At 45.0% G+C, this 21,292-nt stretch overlaps 1 protein-coding gene across 18 annotated transcripts in view; it reads right to left on the bottom strand.

The window, feature by feature from the left end:
- The window catches only part of NCOR1 (nuclear receptor corepressor 1), a 114,467-nt gene that overhangs the window by 14,221 nt on the left and 78,954 nt on the right, over window positions 1–21,292 (bottom strand). For 17 of the 18 annotated variants that reach the window (XM_069603416.1, XM_069603420.1, XM_069603426.1 and 14 more), the window contains 15 exons: window positions 16,298–16,458; window positions 14,776–14,896; window positions 14,581–14,682; window positions 14,139–14,239; window positions 13,257–13,425; window positions 12,140–12,280; window positions 10,810–10,893; window positions 10,091–10,347; window positions 9,510–9,870; window positions 7,407–7,634; window positions 5,219–5,425; window positions 4,667–4,816; window positions 4,218–4,325; window positions 2,462–2,627; window positions 1,805–2,292 (listed from right to left, as the gene is read on the bottom strand). In XM_069603416.1, coding sequence (XP_069459517.1) covers window positions 1,805–2,292; window positions 2,462–2,627; window positions 4,218–4,325; window positions 4,667–4,816; window positions 5,219–5,425; window positions 7,407–7,634; window positions 9,510–9,870; window positions 10,091–10,347; window positions 10,810–10,893; window positions 12,140–12,280; window positions 13,257–13,425; window positions 14,139–14,239; window positions 14,581–14,682; window positions 14,776–14,896; window positions 16,298–16,458 — 2,844 coding nt within the window. The remainder of the gene's footprint in view (window positions 1–1,804; window positions 2,293–2,461; window positions 2,628–4,217; window positions 4,326–4,666; window positions 4,817–5,218; window positions 5,426–7,406; window positions 7,635–9,509; window positions 9,871–10,090; window positions 10,348–10,809; window positions 10,894–12,139; window positions 12,281–13,256; window positions 13,426–14,138; window positions 14,240–14,580; window positions 14,683–14,775; window positions 14,897–16,297; window positions 16,459–21,292) is intronic. The other variant, XM_069603433.1, reaches the window with a different exon arrangement.

Genomic DNA, 21,292 nt, shown 5'->3' with positions numbered 1-21,292 from the left:
CCCATGTTACACCATGAACATGAACAGAGGTGGCGGTGAATGTCTGCAGGAAGGAAGGGAGCATGCGCCATCATAGCAGGGCCCTCCAAGAGATGGTGCCCTTGGGAACTGAGGGTCTAAGCAGTGGGGGTCCAGGCGCTTTCCTCAGTCCTACCAGGGCCTCAGACTCGAGAACAGGTGAGCTGCTGGGGAAGGGTGTGACCTCCTGCTCAGGACCCTTCTGACTCAAGAGTGCTGTGTGCACTTTTGGGTGCACTGAAGCATCTAAGGAAATGATCAGAGGCCCAAAGGGTATGTGACCCTGGCCAGATCAGCAAGCGTGGTCAGGTCCTGGACACAGGGTAGAAGGTGGGAAAGAACTCCTCTACTAGTGTACCACCCACTGCTCCAACCGCAGCTCTACAGCCCTCTCCCGCCCCCACCAGGTCAGGGAACCTGCAAGGACCTGGCTCTAGTATACTCAGGACAGAGATCTGGTAACAGGGGTGGAAATCAGCTTTGGAAACTAAAATATGTCACTATATGCAAACTAACTGGTACTACTTTGGGACAGGCACCAATCACTGTTCACTGTTTGGGTGCTGCTCCTAAACTCTGCTCCCCAGGGCAGCACAGGAGGCAGGAGGCCTGGTGCTCCTGGGAGCTCAGTGCCCTTGATGTCTGGGGCAGGGGCCAGGAAGAGGGGGTTTGAGGAAGAAGAACTGAAAGCCACGCTGGGTAACCGGGAGGAGCCTGGGCGCTTCACACAAGTAATCGAGTCAGTGATGAAAATAAAACTACGCTCAGAAACATAAACCATCAGAAAAGCAGCCAGACTGCTTGCAGACATTCTGTGACGCAAAAAGGAAGTGATGTCAGGTAGTTAGCAAGCGTTCCACAAGCCCCAGGATGGTTACCACGTGTGTGCCAGTGACGTCCAGCCAGACGGCCCAGTCACACAACTAGAGACTGTTCCAATTTTCTGTAGGTACAGCACTGATTTTGCAGATTTCCACAGTCCAGGCTAACAGATATCTTTCATGGACACACAGGGCTACCAAGCTTCTCTCCAGACCTCAGCCATGGGGCTATTTACCCAAACAAGTCAGAATCAGGTGCGGACTAGCCAGAACCTTGTATTGCACACCGGGCAGTGCATAGGACCCCACTGGTCATGGTCTCCGACTCTACTCGATTCACGAATGGAAATGAGAGGTTACTATGTGTAGTTACATTACTTCAATACTAAGGGATATGTGTTTAAATACTTGCCTTCAGAAATTCAATAGAGAATTTAGGATGTAGTTAAAAATACATTTAAAACAACTTTTCTAGCATTTTACTGTAGGTTGCTAAATTCTTACACTTGCTCAAAATCCAACTTTTAAGAAATACCAATTACCAATAACCATAATTATCAATAACGTAGTCTTTTAAAAATATCTGTATCTCAGAAAAAGGTTACTAGTGGCTTTGGGGCACCACCCTAGACCCTGATGCACGCCTTAGGAGGGTCTCCTGAGGAACGAGGTCTCGAAGCGCAGAGCGTGTGACATACCCATTTGCAGAACCTGAAATGTGAGCGGCTCTGCCTCTGTCTGCCTCCCTGTGGCTTCATCCCCAGAAAGGCCAAGTTCCTCAAGGAAACACGTGACAGTGTACTTAAGATGCTCAGATACTTAAAGGCGTAACAGCAGGAGAGACTTTCGTGCACCACTAACCCACACAACCTCTCCATTACATTCACACCGTGTGCTTCACTTCCCCTGGAGTCAGGTGACTCCATGTGTGGTCCCGTGGGGCGGGCTCGGGCCGAGATACATACAGCTACTGGAAGAGTCTGAGCTCTGGGAGCCACGGTCCCTGCTGTCCTTGTCCGAGGCAATCTGCCGGGTGATGATCACGTCTATGAAGTTAGCTGCGGTAATGGTGGTCTTCCCTCGAGTCCTTAGCTCTTCCTCATATCTGGACTTGGGAGGAGGCCCTTTCTCTTTCCCAGCCTCAGAGTAAATTACTGCAGAGTGAGGCTGGGGCTTGCCACTCGGCAGGGCTGAAGAGGTGTACAGACACTGACCGGCTCTCTTCTCCGCCTCCAGGCTTTTCTGCTCTAGCTGCTGCTCACTGACTGCTGCCCTGCTCCTCACATTCTCTTCTAACCTGGTGGCGTCGTGCTTACTCTCTTTTGTTTTGGACACATCCATCTGGGGAGCAGATGCAGCAGCGTCCACAAGAGCAGCCAGGGCATCCGCAGCGGTGTTGTAACGGGAGGCTGGCAGGCCCTGACTGATGGAAGGGCCCCCGGCAGGCAGTGGCCTGAAAAGAAAACCAAAGCACAAGTCTGTGACGGGGAGACTCTCCCGGGGTGTTGGGGCGTCAGGAGGACAGACTGCGGTGAGCACAGTGTGCAGCGCTATTGCAGTCACACGCTGACGAGCATGTGCAGCAGACTGCACGTCTGGTCTGAGTGCACACGGAGGCTTACATGATCCGCAGCTGCGCGCTAGGGTCCAGTGGGGTGATCACGCTGGTCCCGTTGGTTCCCTGGAAGACACTGGGTCTCTGCTGCAGCAGGGTCTCCTGAGCTCTGACCGACGGGGATGGGGAGCGCACGTAGCCGTGGCTGCTGGGCCGGCCAGGCTGCTCCGAGCCTGCGGGGCAGAGGGATGCAGGGACGAGCCATCATGAAGAGGCTGGATGGCAGCACAGGGGGTCGCTGACTTCCTCACATTCCCAAATAGAAGACAGGAAAGCAAGTGGAGAAAATCGCGACCCTGCTTTCTGGCCTTTCGAGAAATCAATGCTTTCAGAGTTTTCCAATAAAGATGCAATAAAACCACACTAATAACTTGAAACAAAATCGTCAGCTACCACTTTACTCTCACTCCCATTCCTGTGACGAGTCTCTATCTTGATTCCAAAGAGAAACAAAAAAACCACCAATACTGAAGCACTAATTCAAATCAGGAAGTTTGTCTCTGACTTTTCCTCGTACTCTGGTGTTTCTTATTTCCAAAATCAAGTGTGGAACAACTGTCTCTGAATCACAATGCAAATGATGAGTTTCTGCTGCAGCAGGGCCCAAGGCTGCCCAGCCCACAGCTCCATGGCTCCTCCACTTGACCGTGGCTCCTGCGGCAAAGCTCCCTCACTCACAGGACCTCAAGTTCCTTTTCCTCACTCTCTCCTCCAACTCCTCAGGCTCTCAGACTCACTCTTTCTCACTTGAGCTGGCAGTTCTAGAAAACAGCCATGTTTTTTTTCAGAGCAGGTATCACTTAGCACAGCCATTCCAGCAATTCTCTTCTGTCTGACCACACAGCAGTTTATGTGAGCATTCCCACAGGAGTGCATTCCTAGGACTGGATTATTGCTCGTATTTTTTATGTCTCTGAAAAAGTTATCCCTGTTTATACTACCACTGACAGTGTGTAAAAGGCAGTGTTTCCTCAAACACCACAATACTATCAACCTTTCAAATGTCTGATGGAGAAAAATGATGTTTGCTGGACTTAAAGCTGCATGTTATTCATCAGTGGGATCACAAGCATTTTTAAAACATAGTTCCCACAGACATTATGTAGGATTTGTATCTGGCTCTCTTCAGTTAAGTCAATTTCTGCAGTTTCTATACAACAACATACAAGCAATATTACGGTGCTAGTTCATGATCCACTTCCCAGGTGGCTCAGTGGTCAAGAATCCACCAGCCAATGCAGGAGACGCAAGACATGCAGGTTCAATTCCTGGGTAGGAAAATCCCCTGAAGAAGGGAATGGCAACCCAATCCAGTATTCTTGCCTGGAGAACCCCAAGGATGGCAGGCTACAGTCCATGGGGATGCAGAGAGCAGGACACAATTGAGTGATTAAACAACAAGAAGAACAGCTCATCATTCATTAAAGCACCTCCTATGGTCAGACACTGAGGGATTTCTTTTACATCAATCAGACAACCTTCTAAGCACACTCTGCATCCTTCCTTTACACGCCAACCCAAATGCCACACCTATCTTCAGCAATCTTCTGTGAGCCTCTGCTGGATGGCTTCAGCTTTAATGAGCTCTGAGCCCAGCGTTTTCAGACCCAACTGGTATTGCTAAATCCAAATGCCACCATCCACACTACAACACCACTGCCTCCGCCCTGTCTGGCTCCTCAGCAGCCTATACACACAAGGGCCCCGCTGCTCTGTGTCTGAGGGCATCCCACCCTGAGCACGAGGCTAGTGCCTCCACCCACCCGGCCGCAGGTAGAGGTCCGAGGAGGCCGCAGCAAGGCGCTCCCGCTCCTTTTCCCGCTCCCGCTCTCTCTCAGCACTGGCCGCGGCTGCGAGGTGTGTCGAGTGTCCTGGAAAACACACAAACCTGCAGCCTGAGGACAATAACGCCAACCCGGCAAGTCCATCAAACAAGCTTTACCTTCTCAAGTGACTGAACATTTTTCAGAAAGCTCCAAATCTGAGCAGTAGGAAGTGTGCTTTCTTAACAGTTTCAGTGATAATGGAGCATAACACGAGCTCCCAGGAGCTCTCAGAGGATCTAGGGACAGATACTGTGGAGGACCTATGACTAGACAGTAAACGAAAAACAGCAGACTGACTGGGGAAAAGTGCCCAAATACCCATAGAGGCTATGCTGGCAACACGGGAGCACACTGCTCCCAGCAGAGAGGGGTGCGTGCACACCCACCTGGACTCACGGACGCGGAGCTGTAAGGTCTGGGCGGGAAGGTGATCTGTGTACCAGGAATATATGTGATTCTGTCCATGGGGGGGGTGCTCGTCCCCCCAGGGTGAGGCACTAAAATTGCTGGAGGCATGTTGGTCAGGTCAATGATTCCTGTTCAAAAGAAACAACAAAATTATGTTTCAAGTGTTATTCTAAAGACACAGAACTGCACATAGCTCTTGGGTTTCTCTAACCCAAAAATAATTTGCATACAGGACAAATACAGTGCTTAAGTTCAGCATGACTCTGAAAGACCTGCTTCACCAAGAGGCAGATGAACACTGCCCCACCCCCCACCCCCACCCTGTGCATGGCAGGAGAGAGAGTGAAGCTGGCGAGACCACGGCTTCCAACTTTAAGGACATCGATCTGGCATCGTTATTCCAGTGCCGCCAAAGCAGGCTGTTTCGATGTATCACCCTGTCTGCCTTCGAGGCTAACGGCCACAGAGCCTGTTTTTCCTTCCTCCCATCATCTGCCCACCAAGCACTAGTCCTGGGCACAGACACACACCCCTGGTCGCTGGGTACGGGAGCCCCAGCTGCTGCTCCCGGGGAGACAGCCCCCTGGCCACGTCAGGCCGCAGGCCCACTTGCATCTGCTGGGAGGTAATGTAGTCGTTGAGAATGGTCTGGCGTGTGTTCTCCATCGCATAGAGCTGATACTGACTGGGGTAGCCGGGGGTCGGTGACAGCTGCCTCTGGAACAGGTAAGCAGCAGCTGCGATGGAGAGAGGAAGACAGGCATGTAGTTGAGTCCGTGCAGAATCCACTTGCTAAATATCACCCACAGAAAGAGTAAGGAAAAGAACCATCTGCTGAGCTACTGAGCACAATCAGCTTCTACCTACCTCAGGGTTGGGGCAGGGAGAGGGGGGACACAGGATTACGGCAGATTCTTTTTGTACCTTGACAGAGCAGCAGTGTGAATATAAACATCTTAATGGCAGACGTAATGATAACGGGGACGACAGATCAGACAAAACAAGAGTATTAACCTTTACCACTAGAACAGCAGCTAAAAACTACTCTCAAGTAGTTTCACTTTCAGTCTTTGACATGTAACTTTATTAGATTTTTCACCTGAAGTTTCCAAAAGCTGTGTTTGAAAAAAAAATTATTTTTTGTAGTATAGATCATCTAATACAAAGAAATGGAAAAATTTGTAACAAATGATAACATTACTTTTGTGGGGGCAGGGGGCGCACTGAAAATGAACTGTCCATGGGCATTTAATCAGCGTGTGCATGTACAGCAGAGATTAGCCAAAGGGCTGGATGGTCAGTATGTGAGGATTTGTGGACACTGGCTCTGTCACACTGACTCAGCTCTGTCATTACAGTGTAAAAACCGCCACAGACAAAACAAACAAGCAGTCATGGCTTGTATTCTAATAAAACTTTATTTGCACCAACAGGCAGCAGCAGGACCAGGCCCCATGACGCAGGTGCTGGAACACTGTAGGTGCGGTCATGAGCTGAGCACACACAGTGAGCTTTATACAGTGCCGGAGGCCCACTACATCCCAACAAAACTGCAACAGGAGATAATGCCTCTGTCCTCAAAACACTGATAATCCAGCTCGAGCTCAACAATGACAAGCAAAGAAAAACTGCTATAAAATAAAGGATTATGATACACACTAAATGAAAGCATAAACATTCACTTCTGTCTGAGAGTTTGAGTGATAAAAGTTTATGCACACATTTTCTCCTGAGAACAAATGACAAACTCTTGGAGTGTCTGCTCCCCCTTCCTCTAGCCCTCCCAGCCGGGTCTCTCAGGCGACAGTGGTGGGTAGGGGTGAGGCTCCCGCCCCAGCTCTGGGGACAGGCCCTGAACAATCAGGGATGTGTGGGTGCCTCAGGGACCTGACATTTTCAGGTGACAGACAATGTGATGGTACTGACCTCACCACAGTCCAGGAGAGACGCTCCACCACCTGTGGACAGGAAGCCCTTTCCCAGGCAGAACCCACTGGCCTAGGCCCCGCGCGGCAGCACTGCTGTGCCAGGGAAGGCTGCCCTCCAGAAAACCTACATGCTTTTACACCTACTAAGACCATGTTCACTGACAGTCAGTGGTGTCTGTTTGAAAGTTCCTTCCAGCTGTACTTGCTACTACAATAATGAAACAATGAAAAAACTACACTGCTGCTTTGGAAAGACTCAATACAGAATCGGAATTAAGTATGGACTAGATAATTTTAAAAGATGAGGAAAAAAATCTAGAAGGATACTGTATTTATTGATAGATTCCTTTGGTGTGTCTTTAAACTTCAACTCCACTTAAAAAAACAAACCTGGAGATGTATCATTTACATAAGGAAGAAATGTGAGGTGTAACCAGTGCCCTGACTAGAGATCAGAACACTGGTGAAGAAAGTCTGTGTTGTAAAATAAAACGTATGAAGTATGCCTGTGTTATTCAAAAATAGTTTTCACGTGAACCCACTTTCCAATCAAATGCCATCACATAAGAGGGGTTTCCACGTACCCAGTATTTTAATTCTTTAAGGGGTGCTGGTAATATTCTGTGTCTTGATTTGGGGGCTTGAGCTATAGAGTTTGTGAAAAGCCACTGAACTGTATCCTAATAACATACGTGACTGCCTGCATTCTGTACTTTAATAAACAGAACGTCTAAAGAGGCACACAGCCATGTTACTGCTCTGCCTTGTTTTCACTGCGCACTGTGCTTACCAGGATCCAGAGCCCGGTGAAAGGGCATGGCTGGGTCCAAGTGTGCTGGCAGGTGGCTCCGGTACACTTCCCCGGGGGTGCCGCCCCTGTGGTGCGGCTCGAAGGGGCTGTGGCTCACTGCAGGGTCCACGCCAGGCACCGGAGACTTGGCTGCGACGCTCTCCCTCTGGGTAGGGGTCAGGGTTGACTTCCTCTCATGATTAGCAGACTTGCCAGAAGAAATTGTAACTAGAAAAAACGGCCAACACCACAAATCCTTAAGCAAGCTTGTTAAGTAGGATAATGTTAATCTATTTCTCAACCATTCCAATACAGACCATATACATATATCTCTTTGATCTTCTCTTTCTACTAAACATGAAACAATCAATCTTGCAGAACATGCGGGCACCTCTGGGTTGGGAGACTGCCCCCTTTCAGGTCACAGCCCAGTTTATCACCTAAAATTACGAATGAAAGTCGACGCTCTTTGTCATCTCTGACCTGATACGCTAATTCCTCTGGAACCTGCCCACACCAAGCCTCCACCCTCTCTCTGCCTGGCTGCCCGGCTCCTTGCTGGGTCACATAGTGTTCCCTGCTCTGTGCTTCCACACAGACTTCCTCGCCAGCATTGGCCTTCTCCCTGCTCTAGCTTCTTCTACTCTACAGGACATTATTCAGAAGTTTCATTATCTCATTAGTGCTACTGAGTCCAAACCAAAACCCTACCAGTCATCACCTTCCACTGTTTCAGTAACTGTGGTGAAACACACAGAGGATAAAATTTACAAGTTTGGCCACTTCATAGGGTATACTTCAACAACAGTAATACACAACACTGTGCAACCATGCTGCTGCTGCTGCTGCTAAGTCGCTTCAGTTGTGTCCGATTCTGTGCGACCCCATAGACGGCAGCCCACCAGGCTCCCCTGTCCCTGGGATTCTCCAGGCAAGAATACTGGAGTGGGTTGCCATTTCCTTCTCCAATGCATGAAAGTGAAAAGTGAAAATCAAGTTGCTCAGTTGTGTCTGACTCTTAGCGACCCCATGGACTGAAGCCTACCAGGCTCCTCCGTCTATGGGATTTTCCAGACAAGAGTGCTGGAGTGGGGTGCCATTGCCTTCTCTGGTGCAACCATGAGCACCATCTAATTACTATTTTGATAATATCAACTTTGCTGTGATCACACAAACCTATGTGTGGAAGCCAAGAAATCATGCTGGTTTATCACCTCCCCTCCCTGCCTCAACTCGCTCTAACCAGCAGAGCCTCTCCTTCTGCAGGGCAATTCTCCTTCAAGACCAGAACCAACGGGTGCAGGTTTACGCCATGGCCCCGATGGACATTTCCCTCTTCTCCTCCCTCTGCGTGGCCCCTCCAACCACCCACGGGAGTCTGCACATAAGCCCTCAATAAACGAGTACTGCATTACAATCTAAAACGCTCAGTGGAAACACTTCTAAGGGCCTCAGATTGTTCACAGACCACCTGGTAAAAATCCACGCCTCTCATGCCCCAGATGTCTCTGCAGCAGCATGAACCCCTAGGAGGGGCGGGTTCTGGTCATAAAACAGAACCGAGCAGTAATAATTGTTCACAATTACCGAGTCCTTCCCACACTGCGTGGGGCACATTCTGCCAAAGTCCTTTCAACACATCACCTCATTTTATCTGCATAGCCATCCTATGGGGCCAGCCTTGGTATTACACCTCCAGTTCACAGATGAGGACACTAGAGCACAGAAAGGCTAAGGAACGTGTCCAACTCAGTGCAGTAAGAACCTCGATTCACCCTAAGCAGCCAGCCTCATGGCCTGAGCACTCAGACAGCAGACACACAGCAGACAGTGAGGAGAGCTGACCATCCAGACCGACTTCCAGAAATTCTCCAGCTTAGCTGAAAATCCATGCCAAGCATGACCTGTTCCACCATTTCTGGACTCCAGTGCACCCTGCACTTAATGAGAACATTAGACATTTTACTTGCAATTATGCCTATTTTCATGGGCAGCCAGTCTCCCAGAGCACAGCAGACAGGCTGCAAGCCCCTGGAACCAACACCAGGCCACGTGCTGCAGGGGACAGCATGAATGGTCAGACAGCATATGAGAGCAACACACCTTCAGAAGCTCTGCTCAGCATGGGCGAGCCCCGGGACACGGTGCTGGCGTAGCTCCCCGGCGTGCGCCGTGCGCTGGTGTCCTCATAAATCCCCGGGCTCAGCTGCGCTTTGGGAGCTTCATGGAGAGTGGACCTGAGGACTGAGGGGCCAGAGCTCACCACCGACGTGTGCCGGGACCGCACCGGCTCTCCTGCCTTCACGTCCTCATACTTGCCCCTTTCTACCACTTTAACGTTCTCGGGCACAATTTCCAGTGGAGGAATCCCACGGGGCAGTTTGCTAGGCCCCGTGATCAGGGACTTGACATTGTGTTTGATGGCAGATTGACCCGAGCTGCTGTCGAACTTGATGGGTGTGCCCTGTGGGTCAAGAGACAAGTGTTACAGGCAGCCCTGCGGCTGGGCTCCATCTCAAGTTCCACACTGGCGTGTGCCAGGAAAGGACTGCTGAGTGCCCATGCTCCCAGACCAGAACTGAGGTCACAGAGACCTCCACGTTTACTTTCAGGAGACCCGATGTTTAAAATGATCTAGAACCACTGATAACTACTGCTGCACTGTGGTCCAAAGCAGATGGTACCTGGGAGATGGAGCCCTCAATGACCGGCCGAGAGCTCGGCACCACCTCGGGGGTTTTCCGACTCTCCTGAGCCAACACATCCTGCCGGGGGATCTCGTGAACGGAGCGCCCCATCTCTTTGATGGTGGTGATGCCATCGTAGGGCTTTCCTTTGGTGATGGCACCTTCAAAAGCTCGGATGGGTGGACTCTCCCTTTTAATCTGTTTGGGGTACTTAAGGCCATCCTCGAAACTTTCAGTGGTCGCTCTTGGTGTGCCTTCAAAGAAGGATTCAAGAAACACAATTGGTAAATTAATGCCACTGAACTATACACTTAAAAACTGTTATAACTGTAAATTTTGTTGCATATAAATTACAATATAAAGAAATCAATGCCTTGCTGTTTGCAGTTTCTAATCAGTTTTCTGTTTACAGTAAGATCCTTATGTAAATATTCATTTCATTGGCCATTATTGGGGGGGTTGTTCAAGACTTAATACATCATTCAGCACAATCAAGAGTGGTTCTTACATAATGAAGATGTCTGTATTAAAAGATTAAGCAACTATCATCTTCAAATAAACTATGAAACTCAGAGAAGAGTTATAGTTAGGGTTTAAATACCTAACATGTCAAAAGGGAAGATACCTTGAAAAACAGGCTTCACACCCTGCACGTTAATTTCAAACTACTTTGCCCCGAGACAGTTGTGAACAGAAGCAAACAAGTGGAGAGTTACCATGCATGATGGACCCAGACAGCACGGTCCTGTCCTTGAGGTCGGAGTGAGGGCTCCCCCTGGGCAACGCGCGGCAGATGAGCCCTTTCAAAACAAGCAGGCGGTTCCAGTGTTAGATACAGCACAGATGTCAACTCAGGCACACAACTAACTGTTCTTAAGAGAACACACTTCTGACAAAAGCTCCATGGAAAAAGGAGAACCATTTTAGATTTGCAAACTATTCAGAAGAACATCATGGAAAAAAACAGTAAAAGCTGAAGTATCCACTTTTAAAACTGTTTCTTTTCAAACATTTTTGCAAATAGAAAATGGCCAAGGAAGACATCTAAGTTAAAGCGTAGAGCACAACACTTTCAAAGCTAAGTCTAAATTCTCAGTGCTTATCAAGGTGAGAGAAAATACAGAGGGTTAGAGTTAGGAAATTACTGTTAAGTTCTGAAGAGAAAAACATGAAAGATGGATACCCCCAAAACAGATAAAATACACTAAAGATGCAAACCAAAAGGAAACATATGTAAATAACCTTTTCAGAAGTTTCATGTTACATTGCCAATGAATTTGAATTGAGGAAAGTGAGAATTTTTTTTTTTAACTACAGAGAAAATTCAGCTCTTAGAAAATTTCAATAGGCCTTCAAGACTGAGGAATCCTTACCCTGTTTCCCATTTCTCATCTAGATTAAAACAGAATAGTTGAGTCAGATTACGACTTAAGGAAAGTGAACCATTCACAAAACTAATCAAGGTGATCATGTGATGAAGGCAATGCCACATAATCAGCACAGGGCTGCACAGCTGTTTCTCCTCCTCACATGACTGCAGGTACAAGCCCTCAACTGACAGAGCAAGAGATGGGCACAGACAGACGCACCAGGAAAGAGCGAGATTCAAATACGTCTCTACTCTGTATGTTACATACCACTCTGCTGGCCCCACAATAAAAACAAATGCTCGTGATGAACTTCACATTTGTAAACTCACTTAAACAGGATCAATCTACAAATTACATGAGCATTCTAACAGTTACCTATGATAAGATCAATTTTGTCTTTACTTCCCCCTTCAGTGTCATGTACTGCTTGATTTATATGTAGAGATGAACATAAATTTAAATGTTTACTAATATAACTTTCATAGTAGTATATTAATTACTATTACACATTTTATACTACATGTGTTTATAATATATTAACATATTTATATGTTTCATTATATACGGATACAAATTTCAGGTAGAAATGACAGATATTAAATGTAACCTAACCCAACAATGCAAATTGGCTATACAGAATTAAATGTATCTAAACAGAGCTCTGGAAACACTTTACCCTCCAGCGGTGCTGATACGGGAGACTCCCTCATGGACAACCCTTGTTTTATTGTTCCTTCCACTGATTCATAGCTTCTTTTGAGACTGATTTCATGAGCTGTTCTCGGACTCCTTGTCCCTTCTCGGGCATTCTTAATATCTGCAGAACAGACACAAGCACTGCTCGGATAGAGCCCAAGGCCTATCAGCCCAAGGCCTAAATAAGTTACTTTAACCTCATGATCTCATGAAGATGATATAAAAACTGGTCTTAATCTACTACATACCTACCTCTGTGTAGATGATATTTATAAAAATGTTTTCATTCATTCAAATATATTTACTGAGGGTCAGGCATAAACCAGGATTGCAGGGTGTAAATTAGGTCGCTTCCCTCAAGGAACTTAACAATAGTGATGGGTCCAGGTTAACTAATGGCAGTTACCACTGAGTAACAGGTACTACAGGCAGCAGGCGATCAAACTGCTGGAAAGGGATCTGGGCATATGAAATTTCAAGTAAGGGTCACTGGACACAGCAATGCGACTGACGATAGTCATCGCCAGCTGAGCCAGGGTGGGCTCAGTGGAAAAAGGGGAGACGCATGTCTGGGCAGGACAGTGCAGTTTCAGCACACTGCTCATAACAGTGCGCAAGCTGAAACTTAAACTCATGAACACATCTGAAGACGAACGTTAAATTCAATACTCTTTCTAAGATTACCAGACTACTATCTACTCCTTAACAAGTAAAACTGGCATTCCTTTAAAATAGAAGGGGGTCAAATCGCATTCACGGGGACTTGTTTTTGCTGAGCAAACATTTAGCTGTGGCTCTATTAAACAGAGATTCTTTTCCTAGGCTAAATCTAATGACTACAGCTGGCAGTAGGGAGCCACTCAGGGGACACTTACTCTGGGCTCCACGCTGTTAAGCACTTTTCACTGACTGTCTCAGTTAATTTTTCACCAAAGTTTCAAGAGAAGTACTCACGTTAACCCTTTTTACATTACAGAGGGGAAACCTGGGCTTGGGGAAAGAAAACTCACTTTCCCAAAGCCAGTAGGTAAGGAGCCAGCCCCACACCCCTGTCACATGTGACAGCACCAGCCTTGGAGTGGAGAGGTGATACTTACTATCATAGGATAAGATGTGTCCACTTTTGCCTTCGTAAATAACATGGCCTTTGGAGGCAGCTTCCTCCCGGCCTTTCTCAGGACTGCTCTCTTCAATGGACAGTCTAGAAACAGGTCCCTTCACCAATGCCTCAGTGGGTATGCCAGCCTGGGACAGAGCCGGGGTCCCCTGCCATTCAATCAGACACAGGCAGCATGAGCATCACTTCAGCTGACAGGACACAAACGCTCATAAAATGTAACCTGCCACACCAAGCATCAGATCAAGCCACGACCTCAAATAAGAAAGGCCAGCACATGATGGGAAACCAGACATGTTTTATAAACATAAAGAAAGACTGTACCTTGGTCCTTGAACCCTGGCATGCAAAACTTCCTAAAATGTCAATAGGTATATGAGTTGAGTCAGCTTTCTTCCCCACCTCAAAGTCAAACCACTATGAAAGCACTTAACTCTAAGAAACAAAATTTGTCTTAAGGCCTAAACTCATGCAAATATAATCAAGTTTTTTCAAAATTTATAAGAAAAAGGTAACGACAAGTTGTAAAAGCAAGCAAACAATTTATGATTTTCCTCTCAATTTCTGTTTAAGCTGAACACATGTTAAAAGCTCTGCCAGGCAGAGTTGCATCAATTATAACTTGTTTTTTCTGCCAATCTGCAAATAATCCACCTTTTTCAATGAAACACAGTAGAGATGATTTGGCTTGTGGTTTATCATCTGAGGTTTATCACAGGTTTATCACTGAGACCTGTCCCAAACCCCAGAACAATGAACAACTTTGTCACAAAACTTGTGCTAGAATGGCCAACCCACTTGAGACTTCACTTCTGGTTTTCTACCAGCTGTGGTTTGGGTCTTGGGAAGGAGAACAACTGACCTGGGTGATGGAACCTCGGAGGGACGGGATGCTCTCCACAGAGAGTTTGCTAGAGGGCGTTCCCCGAGTTATGCTTCCTTCTTGAATGGCTCCTGAGGTACCTGGGTAACAACAGAATCATCAGCCAATCACACCCCGACACCTACAAAAACACAGGCCAACAAAACCAGCCCCTGCTTGGGAGAGAAGAGAAAAAAAAGGGGAACCGCAGCACAAAAGGAACAGTGTTTTACTGAAACATACTTTAAAAATAATTTCACAATTTTTAAAAAGCACTGCAGACACACAAAATTTCAAAGTTTTAAAATGATTTTTATATGGAAAGAAAACTTAAGAATTTAAAGGCTCTAATTTAAGAGCCCATCTTTAAAACATACTACTGAATTCCCTTAACCCATTTACTGGGGATCAGAGTATATTTCTGCCCTACAGTGTGTCTTACCTCTGACCACCCCTTCGTGCTGGGCTCTGACCAGTAAACCCTCAGGCTGTGAGTTCTGGCTTCGGGGAGAGAACTCCTCCTGCTTGATGTAGGGCACGGTGGCTGTGGGCCAGAGTAAGACAGAGTGAGCCCAAGTGCCAAGTCCCCGACTGGTGCGCCACGAAAGTGGCTACGGTCCTCCCCCTCCTCACTGACCTGGCTTGGTGGCCTCCTGCTGCCGTGGCAGTCCCAGAGAGATGGAGCCTGCCGAGGGCTTCGCTGCCTCGGGGGCGTAGGAGGCCTGATTAGGAGAAGGCAAGTAAGTGCCGGGTGTTCCCTAAAAATAATGTTAAAGGACTAGAATAACACTGTCTCTTCACAAGGTCAACTCTAGAGTTAAGGTACACGTTTCTGTTTAGAAAACTTACCACCCATCCACCCCCAACACCAAAACTAAGTATAAAGCAAGAAAATCCTCGTTGCAGATTGGTTAAATTTTAAAAGCTTTTAAAAAGAGCAAGACATCTTCCAAAATCACCCTAAATTTTAGGTAGATTTATATGTATTATTAACAAATTACATAACTGAAAACACTTAACCATACCCTCAGATGTAGCTATTATTATTAACTGCATTTATCCCTGGTGGAGGGATAAATGGTGGAGGAAGAATTTCTAAAGACCCTCCTCCACAAAGGCAACCAGAAAACTAGCAGGAAGGTTAAGAATCAGCCCTTTAAGAATTCTTTTCCAACTCTGTAACCAAAGACCTGTAGAAATCTTGGACCATTTATTCAGGAAAATGGCGAACTCTGGTGAGAACTGTGAGCTCTATGACCCGTGAACTTGCTCTCCTGACCCCCACTGCCGGTCTGCTTCAGCCCTTAGAACCCACAGCTCTGGTCACATGAAAGTACAGGGGGTCAGGCCCAGATGACTGTCATTATCAGACTGGCCGAGCGGTTCTCTGACAGACCCCACTTGCAAAGCTGTCTTGATCTGGCCTGACAGGGTGGGGAAGCAGGTGTAGGCTTGTCAGAAACAATTAGAGTCAATGGATTAACTTCTCCCCTGGCCGAGGCAGTCAGAGCAAACAATCAGGCTAACCATAAACTGTAACAGGGACGTCCCTAGTAGTCCAGTGGTTAAGACTCCATGGCAAAGGGTGAGAGTTCCATCCCTGGTCAGGGAACTCAGATCCTGCATCCTGTGAGGTAGACCCCACCCCTCCCCACAAAAAGGAAAAGCTAAAGAACAAGATGTCCACAGGGGTCTGCAGAGGTCCAACATCTTCCTGGGGACCTAGAAGGCCATATACATGTGCAGGCTGCACACCGGCCAGGGGAAATTCCAGAAGATCGTGTGTCCTCACTGTGTGTGGTCCCACCTCAAGGCTCTGTGATAGCCGGCAGTGTTGTTGGCTGCCTGGTTGATGAGTCCCTTGGTAAAGACTGGGAAATTTAAGTCCTTCCGGGCACAGAGCTCCCTGATCATTAGCTGACCACTGATTAAGCAAACAGAGATGTGAGTGGCCACATAACACTGTCACTCAATTTGGGGACCTAACTCAAACAAACCTGCATGCACCATGGAAGACAAAGTGACTGCTGCATTTTTAAGTCAATGTCTCGTCATAAATACTTTTCATTTAGACTCTGGCAAATAAATATGGGAGGGAGGGAAAATCTTTACAAAACAGTAACCAACAGAGAATCTCCTCAGAAGAGAAGTCCTCTTACCTGCGAGATGGAGCCTCCCAGTAAAAACGATGGTTTCTCGGAAGCCACTGTGGTTTTGGATGATGGGATGAGAGGAGGCGGTGGCCGAGTGGGCCGAGTTGTTGGAAGCCGAACCCCTTCAGGGAGGTTAGTTATCACCTGATGTGGAGCAGGCTGGAGGACTTTTAAAAGGAAGAAAAAAATTATTTGAAATAGTCAATTTCCTAGTTTGTGATGTTCCACCTATCTCAATTATTTCTTCAATCACAATTCAACTGTAAGTGTAAGATGAATTTGAGGGTGAACACTTCTATTTTAAATTTCTTTCACTTAGATTAAATCTGTATCCATACTCAGGTCACAAATGGTATCTGTGACACTGAAATACTCAACTTCCTGTCAAACCAGAGCTTTCAGGCTGATGTCCATTTCAGACTATTTCTGTTCAGCTTATGCAAACAGCAGTCTTTAGTGATTTCTTCTCTCTCTGCACCACTCCTTGGACCTGACACAGAAGGTGAAAAGAAGGGTGTTTCTTAGGGACAGTTGATATTACAACTCTAGAAAATATATAGGTATGACTGACAGCCTGTTATATCTCCTCTTTGCATCTTGCATAATTTGAGAAACACTTACTGATTCTGACTCTCCTAGACATTTGAATATTTCTTAGCAGGGGGTGGATCTCAAGATTTTCACAAAGTACATGTACTCATAGGAGAATAGGCAGTCAATGTCACGGTACACAGGTATGAACACAAACCTCCCAGTGGCCCAGTGAATCTCAACTGAACACAACTGAAGATGGGATGCAGAGAAACAAGAAAGGAATTCTGAAATAGCGGGGACGTGCCCTGGAAACAAACCATCCCTGCCAGCAGTGTAGGTGGATGGCCAGCAGCCACGGCAGGAGGATCGGTATTTACCTGGCAGGCCACTAGAGCGGGCTGCACTCACACTGGGCTGCGGAGAGAGCCTACATGGTGACACTGACCTGGCCGCGGTACTGTGCATCTGTGCCTCCTGCTCTAGAGCACGAGTGGCCTCAGCATAGGGCATATAGGCGACTGATTTTCCTATGGAAGTTAAAGTTACCAACATAAGGGAAGAAACCCAGATTGAAATAGCAAGTGTGACAGGACCAGCCCACACTGTCCAGAGGCAGATCCAACTCTATACTACTATAGAGGTCTAGGTTACAAAACCTTACACACCCAAATCTTCTGTGTAAGCACCAGTACTCTGACCTAATGAAATCCACAAAAATCCAATGACAATTTCTTCTTTCAAAGCACAGAGAACTTCTCTGTCCACTCATTAGGAGAATCAAGTCTTTTCACATGCAATAAAGATCACAACAGGCAAACAACGGATTATCCAGCCATTCTATGAATTCAGGTATACCCTGAATTAGAGGCCAGAATGCTGAGAATTTTGACTTTTATAATTAGCCTGTTGAAGCCCACTGCTTAGGTATTAGAGAAATAAATGCAATCAAGAAACGGAAGAAGGATTTCAAAAGCTGCAGATCAAAATCATTTTTAATGGCTATGCAAGCTTATGAATTTTACTGTAACAATGCTAATGAAAATTATTCTACTAATTTACCTCCACATGAAGTATAAAGATAAACTTTAAGGATTTCAAGGGCATATCAGATATGCAGTCATATTAAGAAAAAACACAAATATATATAATTATATAATTTTCTATATTATATATATATATCATCTTTTCTTTCTTTAAAGGAAGTAAAATTGACATACTATAATTTTAGAAAAGAAAGTAAAAATCATCTGTAACCTAAACCACTTTAAACTGTGGCATTTTAATGTTTGCCAGAACAAATTCCCATTCATCTTTTATTCTTTTGCTTACCTAGTTTTATCCATTTGTTCTTTCAGATAAATCTAAATTTAAATCATTTTGAGTACTTCCTCCCCAATGTATCACTGGAATTTTCACTGGATGTATATTTACAGGAGACTTGACATTTTATACTGAGTTTTCCAATTGAGGAACATTGATTTTTTCATATAGGTCATTTTTCATAATTTCATATAATTTTAATAGTTATTTTTTAATTTTGTTGTGAGGAAAACCATCTGTTTAGTATATATGGGAAAAAATATATATATTTTACACACTGATTTCTGCAGATATAAGAAAGATAAACATAGATCTCTGTATATCAATTTTTTCTGAGAAACTTAATGAACTTTCCTCTTAGCTCAAATAACTTCTCAGTTAATTCTTCAGGCTTCCCAGGTGGATAGTCTTCCCCTCTGAAAAATAACTTGCCTTCTCCCTTCAACAGTAGCCCTCTTGCTTGATTCCTTTCTCCCTTAACTGCAGTGACATGGCATCTTCACAGGTCCTTTCTAAAGAGAAGGTCTCCAGCCTCTCACTGTGAAGTGGAAGGTTTGTGACTGGTTTCAAGTAGAGAATTGACTAGCACAATTAAATGTTCTTTAGCTTATTAAGGTATTTTTTAAAACTGGAACAGTGAAAGTAACCTCAGCTAATAGGAATCTGTACTATGGGCAGAGCACTGAGACTACAGGAAGTATCTCGTTAAGCTCTCAGGACTAATGAGATCATTAACAACATTTGACAGAGGAGGCAACTGAGGCTCAAAAGACTCACACCCTCACTGCCCAACCAAGGTTGGAGACTTTCCTACAGCAGTGCAGTTCCTGGCCTGAGCTCTGAGCCGCAGTGCAGTGATGGCTTCCTGAGCACTGGGTGCAGAAATTTCAGATGCCTCTGGAGGCACCATCAGGATGATGCTACCCATTCCTTCTCTGACTGATTAGTAAGTGTCCTAATACTGCGCAGATTTATGAAATAAACCAACTACAAAAGAAAATCATGTCTCCCTTTCTAGACAATTTAACATGAGAGCACATTATATATATTCAGTGAAGGATGGTTTTGTAAGTTTATAAACATGCAGAAAAATAAATATACTTGTCATAATAGTGTTAAATAAAAAGATGAAATTTTAGGTGGTTCTAAATACAACCATTTAGTCATCACGTACTCAGTTGAAAAAATAAAAAAGATAAACTACAAGTTGCACAGAAGCATAAACTCTTATTTTGATTGGATTTTGTTAAAACCTGCATTAGAACTTCACTTCTAACTACCTTTACCTGTGTCAAGTCTGAGTTCTTTCACTGCAGAAAAGAGGTTTCCAACTGAAGCAGGAGTCAACTTGTGTAAATGTTACTGGAAAATGAAAACAACTTTTCTCTGAGGCTTTTTCAAGCCTTTCTACAAATGGAAAGATTTAAACCGCCTGTCTCAAAGAGAAGGTGAATACAATCCAATAGGTGGACAACAGGTGCTGCCTGTTACCTTCTAAATGAGCCTGTGAAAGGAAAAGCCAGAAGTGTGTTCCTACTTCACATGGACAACACCAGTTGGTAATGGTTAGAACTCATTCTCACTGTATTTACCATTCTATAAACTATTCTATGATGCTGCACAGAAAATATTCCTATCAAACGTTCTACATACAAGCGAGTTAATTGGAAACATATAAATGTTATTTGGGAGATTATCCTTTAAGCAAACTACAAAATAGCTATAAATTCAGGAGAGCCTTCAGCACTTGTTAAACAAATTACTGGATGAACATACTAGCTAGATTAGCTAAAACAAAACTTAACCTTGGAATAAAATGTAATCAACCACCTCAGTTTGTAGAGAGTCACCTTGAACCAAAGTGATGTCATATTAACAAACACTTTGGTGTCATACTGATCACATAAATAATGACAGTTTGGGTTTAACACCACTGCATCACTATTTAAAAAAGGATACCATTCAGATCTAAACCACATGGATTAATGTGACTGATCATGGAGAAATGCAATTCGCAGTCTGAAGTCTTAGAACTTGGGGGTGCCAATACAACCCACTTTGTAACGGAGATCAACAAAAGAGCCTCAGTTCTTAAAACAACTATACAGACATATTAGAATGATTCAGGTGTTGTCAGCTGAATAATGCTAAGCTTTAGCATAAGTTCAGAAAACACTATTTGAATGTTATTTTTTCCACATTTTAATTCTGTTTCAAAAAAATTATTCTAAATCATTTATGTAAGGAATAGATCAAAAGACTTAAATTATTCTACAATTTATCATTTTCATACTGACAGATTTTTCTCATCATTGGAATGCTCAAAACACAAGTACTTCTGCTAAATCCATTTTTATCCTACTCCATTTAAATCATTCCTTTAACATGTAATTGCTGAGTACACATTATGTCAATTACTGAGTTAGGGATTAAGGATTCTCTAGAGGCAATATACTAAAAGCTCACGTGTTAACAATATTTCTTCTACTTTCATTCAAGAAATATTCATTTAGCACCTATTATACATACAGCCAGCAAAATATCTATTTCTGCTTTATTGACTATGCCAAAGCCTTTGACTGTGTGGATCACAATAAACTGTAGAAAATTCTGAAAGAGATGAGAACACCAGACCATCTGACCTGTCTCTTGAGAAATCTGTATGCAGGTCAGGAAGCAACAGTTAGAACTGGACATGGAACAACAGACTGGTTCCAAATAGGAAAAGGAGTCCGTCAAGGCTGTATATTGTCACCCTGCTTATTTAATTTATATGCAGAGTACATCATGAGAAACGCTGGGCTGGAAGAAGCACAAGCTGGAATCAAGATTGCTGCGAGAAATATTAATAACCTCAGATATGCAGATAACACCACCCTTATGGCAGAAAGTGAAAAGACTAAAAAGCTTCTTGATGAAAGTGAAAGCGGAGAGTGAAAAAGTTGGCTTAAAGCTCAACATTCAGAAAACTAAAATCATGGCATCTGGTCCCATCACTTCATGGGAAATAGATGGGAAAACAGTGACAGACTTTATTTTTTGGGGCTCCAAAATCACTGCAGATGGTGACTGCAGCCATGAAATTAAGACGCTTACTCCTTGGAAGGAAAGTTATGACCAACCTAGATAGTATATTCAAAAGCAGAG

The sequence above is a fragment of the Ovis canadensis genome, chromosome 11 (assembly GCF_042477335.2).
Source record: "Ovis canadensis isolate MfBH-ARS-UI-01 breed Bighorn chromosome 11, ARS-UI_OviCan_v2, whole genome shotgun sequence".
NCBI lineage: Eukaryota > Metazoa > Chordata > Mammalia > Artiodactyla > Bovidae > Ovis > Ovis canadensis.
Note: the sequence above shows the minus strand (reverse complement) of the source record. Positions and strands in the feature narration are given on the sequence as shown.